Source organism: Castor canadensis, chromosome 8 (genome assembly GCF_047511655.1).
Source record: "Castor canadensis chromosome 8, mCasCan1.hap1v2, whole genome shotgun sequence".
NCBI classification, from domain to species: Eukaryota; Metazoa; Chordata; class Mammalia; order Rodentia; family Castoridae; genus Castor; species Castor canadensis.
In genome coordinates, this window is record NC_133393.1 from 80865504 (window position 1) to 80876270 (window position 10767).

General features: G+C 40.4%; 1 protein-coding gene across 7 annotated transcripts in view; it reads right to left on the minus strand.

Annotated features, from left to right (window-relative positions):
• Adamts20 (ADAM metallopeptidase with thrombospondin type 1 motif 20) overlaps positions 1 to 9902 on the minus strand; it is a 178639-nt gene extending 168737 nt beyond the window's left edge. For all 7 annotated transcript variants that reach the window (XR_012450819.1, XR_012450818.1, XR_002211579.2 and 4 more), the window contains exons 1-2: positions 9523 to 9902; positions 8646 to 9007 (exon numbers count right to left, since the gene is read on the minus strand). Coding sequence is in view for 3 of the 7 variants with exons in the window: in XM_020153099.2 (XP_020008688.2) it covers positions 8646 to 9007; positions 9523 to 9613 (453 nt within the window). In the remaining 4 variants the exon portion in view is untranslated. The remainder of the gene's footprint in view (positions 1 to 8645; positions 9008 to 9522) is intronic.
• Positions 9903 to 10767: the final 865 nt, after the last annotated feature.

Sequence of the window (10767 nt, forward strand, 5' to 3'; positions counted from 1 at the left end):
AAAAAAGAATGATACCATGTTGTCTGAGGGTAAATGGATGCAACTGGAGTCAGGTTAAGTAAACTAGGTTAGGTTCAGAAAGATAAAGGCCACATGTTTTCTCTTATATGTGGAAGACAGATCCAAAAGATAAACATATACACAAAAACAAACATGACCATATACAGCGTGTACGTAGAATATGTTTGTAATAGTGTAACCACACTATGGAACCTGGGGAAGGAAGGTAAGGAAAAGGGAATGATAGAACATCAATAATATCATAATACATAACATTTATGAAGGTAGAAGATGTAAAGATATGTATCGAAAGCTAATGAACAATGGGACATGGGAAGGAAGGGGTAAGTAATGTAAGGGATTGAACAGACAAAAATAAAGTACACTCACAGCTGGACTACATCAAGAAACCCCTTTGAACATTGACTTAAAAATTAATAGTGAAAGACAGAACTGTAAAATAAGTATGGGGGATAGGTGTGGAAGGGGGAGGGTGAACAAAGGAGATTAAGGCGAGGGAATATGGCCGACAGACTTCATACTTACACAAAGTAGAACAATGAAACCTCTTGCAATTGCTGTAAGGAGGGTGGGGGTCAAGCGGGCAAGGTGGTGAGTGGAGGCACTCTAACCAATACACAATGCCCATTTGGAAGTGTCACAATTAGTCCTCCCTGTACAACAAATACATCCTAATAAATTTTTTTTAAAAAAAGAAAACTGAATCATGAAAAATAATCAAGGAACTCCCCTCCTGCCAGCAGAGCGGGTCTCTACAATTCCTCAAGAGAAGGAGAAGAGCATTTCTACAATAGAGTGACCACAGATATCTCCCTTTCTCTTCCTGTAGGAAGTTAAGTTTTAGAATAGTAGTTGTGCTGGTCATGTTGTCTACTGGTTTGGGGAGGTGCAGATAATTTGTCTTTTTTAATCTATAAGTTGTAAAGTCACACAGATCTACACTTTGACTTTATAAAGAAGACAATGCATTACCCTGAGATCTGGACTTTAAGGGCTCACAAGCTGAATATGTTTGATGTATAGGAAGACAAGAACAAAGGGCTATTTGGTGAACAGAAGAGCAGCCAGTGGTACAGACTACTTACTGGTGATCAACAATATCTATGCTTCTCTCTTACTTCTGAGAGTATCACTACCCCTTATTTTTTTACCTTTTGCAGCTTATTAAAGCCAGGAGACTAATTTTCATCGATAGAATATACATAGAAATGTCTTCTGTCGCCTTTGGGCTAAGACCATCAAAAGCCATTATGCCTTCTCCATTAGCAAATCTTTCATCTAGCTCATGAATATACTCTTAATTAAAAAATACAATACTGTTCCAATTGAAAAGACATTACTGTACCACTAATATCTAATAATGGTTTCTAGATAATAAGTATTTGATGAATAATCTGTTTCTTCCTCTGAGTTTTGGTATGAATTGGATGGCTTCAGCATATTTTATAGGAAGCAGTAGTTGTGATAGGCAAAACAGGAATAAAGCCATCATGGTATGATGTAAGCCTGTATGAATAAAGTCATAAAATGGTATGCAGCTAGCTTAGGTATCATCTAAAAAGATTTAATCAATTTAAAAATGAAGTCCAAGGACTTCAACTAAAATTGATAAAATAATTTTCATGTGTTGAATAACTGACATAAAGAACTAGCTCAATATTCAGCACATAAAAATAAAAGTTAGCTGCTATTGCTAATGTGTTCATACATATATTGAACATTTCAATCTGCTATATTGGGTACTAAAATGGATATCACTATCATCTCTACCTTCAAAGTCTGTAATGAGACAGAAATGTAAACAGATAACGTCAATTCAACATGTAAAAGGTGAGTGGTAGATTAAAGGCCTGGTCAACCCTGCCCAGAGAAGACCTTAGAAAATGAATGAAGGTTCCACAGGAGTAGTAGTAGTTTGAGAGAAAAAAACACTGTTGGCAGAGAGAAAAGCAAATATGAATTCAAAAAATTATAAAGATTAAAGTAAATCTGTAATAGAATCAAACAAATGTTGGGTGGATGAGAAGGAAGAAAAGAAGAAGGAGGAGGAGCAGGAAGAGGAAAAGTAGGAAGAGGAAGAGAGAAGAAGAAGAAGAAAAATGCATCCAGAGTAATTATCTTTCTTGCCAACTGCTCCTTTGTCATTGTCTTTTTTTGGCTAATAGTCATGAAATCACTCAGTCACTTAACCCAAAATCATTAGACATATTTTGGTCTCCTTCTTTAATAGTCCAAAATTTTAATGGATCTCCTGCAAGGCTGCTTCACTTCCACACTATTTGAAGTTTGACAACTTTGTTGTAGGGAGCGGTTCTGTCTAATGTGAGATGTTAGCAAAGGCTCCCTCCAGTACCTCCACTGGTTGCAGCAACCAAAACTATGTCCAGATATTGGCAAATGTTTCCTGGGAGACAAAACCAGATGAGAACCACTGGTCTACAGTAGTTCACTTTCCCATGGTAATCATACTGCTCAGATAACCTTTCTTCCTTACCCAGTCAACTCCAACAGCGGTCCTCCATGTGACTCCCCACCTTCTCTGTATCCTGCACAATGCTGCATGATAGAGAGCTTCCTAACACACACAACTGTCCTACCATATACACTTCAAGCCTTACTCCTTGGCAAAGCACTCCAGACCCTAAATAATCTGATTCTAACCTTACTTTAACCCTCATCTCCAAATCTACCCTACTTCTCAGCATCTCTTAGAAGTCCAGTTCAGAAGTCTCACAACACTTACTCACTCCTTCCTTCGTCTTTCCTTCCTCAAAATTCACATAGCACTTTTTAATATACCTTACTGAAGAGCACTCGATAGACTGCATCTTTATTAGGGTTTATGTGCATGGTGTCACTGTGCGGTAGCCCTCAGAATGTTGAGGAATGTCAGCCAAGGGCATGTTGAAATCTATCCCATCACAGTACATTTGCACCTTGCATTTATTTCCAGGGGATGCTCTCAGTCAATAACTTTATGCAGCAGTGATACTAATGCAGACTCATTTGGGGAAAGCATGGGGTTCTTATCCCAGCCATATCTGGCCCAAGGACAGCAATGCTGAACCTTGCTTGGACATCCTAGGAGACTTCTACTCAACATTCTTACCTTCTCCTTTCACCAGTTTCAGACTTATATGGATTTCATAGTCCTCTCCATAGTTTATCTAGCATCAGCATTTCCCCTAAAGAAAATCACATCTTGGCGTTTGCTCCTGAAGAACGTGGAGTGACACATTAAAAAGTGTAGAGACATAGGAAATTCTCCCCAATTGTTTGGCTGAATATTTGAGCAAGTATATGAATAAGTAAAAGAGTTATGAGTTTTTTCAACAAAAAATATGAATACAGAATGGCATGTGCAATGATCTGAGATTATATTCACTCTGGAAAAATAGGAAGTTGTTTAGAAGGTAATAAAATTTTTCCAAAATAGACAAAAACCAGTATAGCCACTATTGATAGTTTCCATATTGTACTTCCTACAAGAACAAGAAGTTACTAGAGCAATTCAAGAATCAGTCATCACAGAGCAGTAGTGCCTGACAGGCTGCAGAAAGGTTCCTATGAGAAACTTCAAAAAGCACACAGTAACTGCAAGCTACTCTGTGAGAATACTGTATAAGCCAGATGCAATGTCTGGTTTTATGACATCTGGAAACTGTTTCCTTTGACCAAAAAGACTGCATTACTTCAAATCCCACCAAGAAATATTGCAGTTAACTTTCTAGGTGGTCAAGTTAGTCCCTGTGGGTCTTTGGAAGAACGGAACCCACTAGGTAATAGAAAAAGAGAGCTACAAGGGGCACAGGGGATTGTCAGGGATAACCTGTGCAAAATTCATGCATGACATTTATGTCAATAACATTCCAACTGAGTAAATACTGACCCTAACATTGGCAAAGGAATTTATCAAATTTATGAGAATACAGATTTTTTTCACTATGAAAAGTAAGTTTAGAATTGAATACAAGGATATTAAATTTGGATAACTATACATTTTATAATAGTCTATCAATGGGTTAATAACAGAATTTGATTAGACAACATACTACTCCTAGATAATCTTATAATCCAGCTCCATTTTCATATCTACTATAAATTTAGGAATATATAAGTAAATCTCTGTTCAGAAATGTTTGAATCATGGGGCAAATAAATACTTATGGGAAAGCAAAATTATAGAGAAGGAAAGAGTAGAAAAGCAAGAGCTATAGACATGTTAAACAAAGAAAATTTCTAGCAGACTCTAAGCCCCTTCTGGTTCTTGGGCTTAAAAGCTACAGTCATGGATCAGTGACTTAGAGAAAGAGAGGAGCATATAATACCAAGACTTCTGAAAGTATAAAAAGAAATAATGAGGTAGACATTAGAAGAAAACATTAGTTCACATATCTTGGGTTAATTCAATACTAGCAACAAAATGGAACAAAAAAATAAAAAGCTGGGCTATCAGTTTGAACAAATGGCCATACAAAGAGGACCTTGAAAATATCTATTTGAGTCTTCATTCCCTTTATATAAAAGTCACATTTCCCAGCAGCCACCAGACAAGGGAAGGATAGAAACTATCACAAATGGAAAGATGAAAAAAGTAATAGGAAACTCAGTAGAGCCTGGGAACAAAAAGGGCAGTGGAAGCAAGGGAAACAGTTAAAATCCAAGAGTCAGAAGATATATTAAATTGCTTAAATGACTACAAGAGAAATGCTTCAGCATGATGACACTGAGAGATTCACAGAAAGGACACTATGAAAGAGTTCCACATACACACTGAAACCAGAGGTGTAGGAGAGCTTGGCAAAAAGAAGAACTAAGTCCCTCTTGATTCTTCAATGCCACAGGGCTTCAGGCATTCAGATGGACATGGAAGATTACCAAAAGCAACGTCAAACCAGCTTATCTGGGGAAGATGCTATACCAAAAACAAAGTGACCTTTTGTTTGAGGGCATTGCCAAAGAAGCAATCAAACTGGGGTTATAGCCAGAACTCAGAGTATGGAGAAAGAATGAGACAGCAAGCAATACAAGGGAGCTCTGACTAAGTAAGAAGAAGAAAAGTAATAAATTCTCAGACCCAGAATTCACTGTGGTTCCAGAAAGATATAAATAAATTGTGGCAGAATGGACATCACTTTCTGATGTAGAAGACTTGAACAGTACAATTTCATCACTCAAACAATACTGCAAACATTTTATGGCCCTGTATGTGGTCAATTGTCATCAGTAGTCAATATGTGCTTGAATCTAGCAATGTATAAAACAATATACATTTAAAACATGAAAAAGTGAGATCATGTGCTTATTTCAAATATAGTCAGGAAAAGCATTTAATAAGATATAATATCCATTCATGTTCAGAAGCAAAACTACAGCAAGACAAAAAAGAACTAGATAAAGAAGAGAAGATCTCTAAATTAATAAGACTAGCTCCAAAAAATCTTCCAGGAAACCTCAGTGTTTAATGGACTGACAGTGGTCAAAGCCAGATCATCACAGTAAAGAACACAAGGTGACAAAGGGTAAGTCAAAAAGCAGGTAGGAGCAGGGCCAGAGGTTGGCATTATTGAGTTTTCAGGTTATGTATCAACACTAAACATAAAGACTAAAGACCGATTTGAAACTTTAAAAAATGGGGAAACTGATACAATGACAAATGGATGCTAAGACCTACCAAAGATCCTGTTCTTTGGTGAAGCTATTAATTTAAAGGAAGTTAATGTTAGAGCCAGAGTATAAAGAAAAGAACATAATCGTAAATAAGTAGCTAACATCTGTAGTAGTGCTAATATCAAAACTGAGAAAGATCAAAGAAATATCAATAATTTCATTAGTAACTCATGCTTATAATTGGTTATGATCACACTTCTAAAAATTTTAGGTCTTGGTACCTTTAGTTATTTGTTATATTACTAGAAAGGTTCTATACATATGGATGTGTCCAACTTGTCCTCATACAAATACAATGAAATCAAGATCATACTCAATTATGTACATATGAAAATTAATTTTTAAATGTTGAATCAAAAAATTTGAAAAACACTAACAAATCTATCAGAAGTCAAGTCCATTAAACATCAGATTAATATCACACAACGGTGATGTAGGTAACCATATCCAAACCAAAACAAAGATAAGATGAACTCCTGCTGTGTCTCAGAAGCATCTTCAATGGTTTTCTGAATTCAAAAACATGATATGGGATAATAATTTGAACTACACAAACGTTATGATGCAGAATGAGCAGAATCATCACTCCTAGTAATGTTTTCCATCCAGAACATTTTTCCATAAAATAGTAAAGCAAGAAAATACATTGACCAGGACAAATTTATAGTAGTAAATCTAGGATTCTCCAAACATACTAAGCATTATTTTAAAAGCTTTTAGAAAACATTTTTTTCCTCTGAAGTATAAGTGACTGTATAAATATTACAGTATTCTACCATACTGATGTGGCAAATATTTTACATTTATCTGCAGCAGAAAGGAAGGAAAATGGGTTAGGCACTTCATGTAAATACAACTCAAGGTAACAGCTTGAAAAAAGAGCAAAAAGACTTTCAAAATTTACTTAAGAATGACCAATGTTCACACCCAGGAAGACATCTTAAATCAACTTGAAAAGAAGAATTACTTTTGGTTTTGAGAGACCTGCTATTAACCTTTTATTCAATCGAATAATAAATAGTGATGATATTCTGAAAATATCTTTGAACACCTTTCTAAAAATATGGTTTTTTTTCTAAACGAACACTAGAGTACTTGGGAACACTTAAAGCCCTGTAACTACATTCCTAGTTCTGTTTCTTCTTGAATATGTATTTATTAAAGGAGGGACTGATGTGGTAAGCAAAAAATGTGTTTTTTTAAAGTAAGTGTTCTTAACCTGGGCTTCCATGAAATTGGATAGGAAAAGTTGCATCATCATTTTTAATAATTTCTGACAGTAAATATTTCCTTCACTGGTTATTCTAAGCGAAACCCCAGGCATTGTGGCTTGTTGCCAGTAAAATGATGCTTCCATTTCGTGTTAGAGTCCCTCTTGTTATCTGGATTGTTTACATTCATTACACCACTAAAGTATAGTACTAAGTAGACTCCACTAATTGGTTTTATTATTTAAAAATGCACTAATTAGTATGCATTACTATATGACAAATTGGCTTGTTAATATTTTGATCGATGTTTTTAATTAATAGGCTTTCTTTTTATTCTATATGATGACTTTGCCCATCATATAGAATAAAATGGGTTTTTGGTTCAACTACATTGCTGAAGATGTTCATGGAAAAAAAAAGTTTATCTCTGTTTTATAGGGGAGATTTTAAGGGAGGACACATATGAGAGGCAGAGGATAAAAGAAGAAAGTTAAGAAGGTGAATATGGTTGATGTACACTGTACAAGAATGAATATAGAATTTTTAAACCTGTTGAAACCACCATAAGAAGGGGATTAAGGTAGAAAGAGGAAAAATAGAGGAGATGAACCAAGTCAGGTTCTAATACATATATACAAGGAAATATCACAAAGGAACTTCCTGTGTAGCTATCTTAAACAAAAAAAAGTCATTTTTTTTCTTTTACAAAATTGGAGAACAGGAGGATGGAATAGGTCCTGCCTGGGAGGTTGGTACCAGTGAGAGGGAGAATGAGGTGGGGAAAGGGCATGGTTGGGTGAATATGGTGCAAATACTGTGTCCACATGTTTGTAAATGGAAAAATGAGACCTGTTGAAACTATTCCAGGAATGGGGGGAGAGGAAGGAAAAGGAGAATGAGAAGGTGAATTCAAGTATGATGTATTTGATATATTGTAAGAACATATGCAAATTCCACAATTTACCTCCACCCAGCACAATTTAAAAAAAAAGAATCTGTTTTAGAGAAGGAGAAACAAAGTTTGTTTCTGACATTTCACTTCATTTCCTCTCTCCTCAGTAAAGTTAAAAAAAAAAAACTCCACCTTTGACTCTTGTCATGCTAATGATCTTTTCTCATTTCTCATTTGCTGACACCAGATAGGTTCCACCTTTTCAAAGGCAATGCATTTTAAACAATAGCATTCTACCTTTTCCCTCTTCTGTACTTCAGATTAGTGGTTATCCTGATTGTAACAAAGCAACTTCCTTTCCATCAATGTCTTTCCATGTCATGCATATTCACTATCTTTTCCTTTTGTCATTCTAAATGCCAGTAAAGTTACCAAATTCAAGTAAATTCAGGGGGTTCTAACTCAACAGGTTACCAGCAATGGGTCCATCTGGGTTTAAAAGCCTGCTCTGCAGTTGAAATCACACACCATTTGCAGGAGCGCCCCCACAGACCACCCCACCACCACTCCCACATCTGATACTTAAGAAAGAGGTTCTTTGCTCAGAGGGTCGATTTTTCCCAGAAAGCAGACACTAGCTTTCCCTGACATTGGAGTCTTCCAAGCTCCTCCCCCCTGGCTGGAGGGAAAGAGTGGTCTCTTGCTTGGGTTCACTTAGGTGTTAATCTCTCTTGTGTCTACTTTCAACTCCTCTATCAACCACCTAGATCAATGAGAAACCCCATTGCCCTGCTCCCTGAACAGCTCTTGACTGAATCCCACGAAATGCCAAGGGATCCAAGCACACTTACCAGTCCTCCACACAAGCTGAAGACCGCCGTGTGATCTTCCCGCGAGTTGACCTGGCCACGGTAGAAGCAGTGGCGTAGGTCCGGGGGCGCTGAGCTGCGCTCCTGGACCTGGTGCGCGGGGGTCCCCAAGTGCACCTCGCTGTAGCCGGCGGCCAAGAAGGCCGCGTCCGCGCTCAGGTTCAGCTGGAAGAGCTGCCCATAGGCGCTGATGCTGTAGAGGGTCCTGAACGGCGCGGGTTCCGGAGCCTCGGAACTGCGTTTCTTCCGGCTGAAGTGGCGGCTCTGAGGAAATACTTCTCCGAACTCATTGATCCGCGCGGGGGTCACCACTTCGTAGGAGGCCAGTGTCTTCACCAGGGCTTCTACAACCACAGCGACATCGCCATGAAATCCCCAAGCGATCCCAAGCCCCATGCTTCTTACAGCAAACATCCGTGCTCAAAGTTCTGGTACACATTCCCAAGGGGAGGACAGATGCACACACAAACACACACACACGTGCGCACTGGGACTATGCATGCTCTACTTTCCCACACCCCCGATTCGTTCCACCTTCCCACTCGCGGCCCCGAGTAGCCCACCTCCTTCCCCGGTCCCTCTGCGCTTCCCATCTGCCAGTAGCTCTTGCCCCTCGAGTGCACACGCCACCCTGCCCCACGAGCCCCTGCCGCGTGGTCCTGGAAGATGTGTGCCCAGCGCGCGCGATTCCTCGAAATCCGGTGCAACTGAGAAGTCTCAGGATGCTACTAGTCGGGGAGTCCCAGGATTCCCTGCAGGGCCAGTGCTCCCCAACCCACAGAGCCTCTCCCTCCGTCCGTATGTCCCACTCCCTCCCGACCCCCATCACGATGCTGAAGGAGCCCGATGGTGACCTTACCTTGTCTGGGGTGAAAATGAAGTTCACAAGACTTGGTGATGAACAGCGAGAGCTGGTACAGCAGCCCCGTCAGCCATTTGGCCACCCGCATGGTTCCACCCAGGGGATCCCGACTAGGGAGGCCAACCCCAGCCGCCCGCCGCCCACCCGGCGTCCCCCGCGCTCCGCTGCCTCGCCTCCCTCTCGCCCGCCGCTCTCGGCGCCCACCGCCCCAGCGCCTCAGCAGCCTCCGAAACAGTAGCCCCGGCCCCAGACCGGCCAGTCTCGCCACACCGCCAGCCTCCGGTCCCTAAGCCGCTGCTTCATCGCACTCTAGCCGCGCCACCCCCGGCTCGCTCCCCTTCCTGCGCTGCGCCACCCTCCTAAACCCTCTGCTCCAGTACAGCTACGCGCAGGGAAGCCACTCGATCTAGCAAGAACAGTGCCAATATAACCTCCTCCAGCTGGGCCAGCGCCAGGGAGAACCCGCCCCCAGGGCCCGACCAGCCAATCCGCGCTAGGCGCGGCCCTACTTGCCCTCCCGCGCGCAGCTCCCCCCCATCATTCTCCACCCCTCCTCCCACCCCAGCGACACACTGACTGAGGTTCTCCACGCTGCCTCTGCGCGCGTGCAACGTGAGGTGCAACCCAGAGGTGCGCTGGACATCCACTGTCGGTGCCTCTAACACCCACAGTGATGGAGGGATCAGATAGGTGATAAGTGATGAAATCACATGCAGGAGATAACAAAGCTGTCATTTATATTTCATGACTTCAGGCTTCTCAAAATTAACTAAGCTACAATAGGAAGTTCTTGTGGGCAGAGAATGGTACCAATGGAGCTTAGTGTCTAGAACATATTTTCAATGAGACCTTGAGGGAGTCTCTGGGACTTGAACAGTGTTACTGGGATAAAGGAGGCTGTGTTTGCAATCAACTAGCACTTGAGAAGGAAATTGCTAGCCATTCATTGCCTGAAGAAATTCATGAAAAGAATTTGAGTCTCTGAAGTTACAATACCTGGTTGTGATCTTTTTTCTTTCTAAATATTCATTTTTGTTCTTAATTTTGTATTCACACACACACACACACACACACACACACACACAAAGTATATAAACATCAAGAACCCATAAAACGTATAAGCCCTTGCTGGGGAGGTGATTATTTTTAGGAGAGTTTCTGGTGGTAGTTCCACAAATACCCTTCCTTACAATATCCAACTCCATGTATCCACGCTTATCCTCTTTAACAATTATTGTAGCA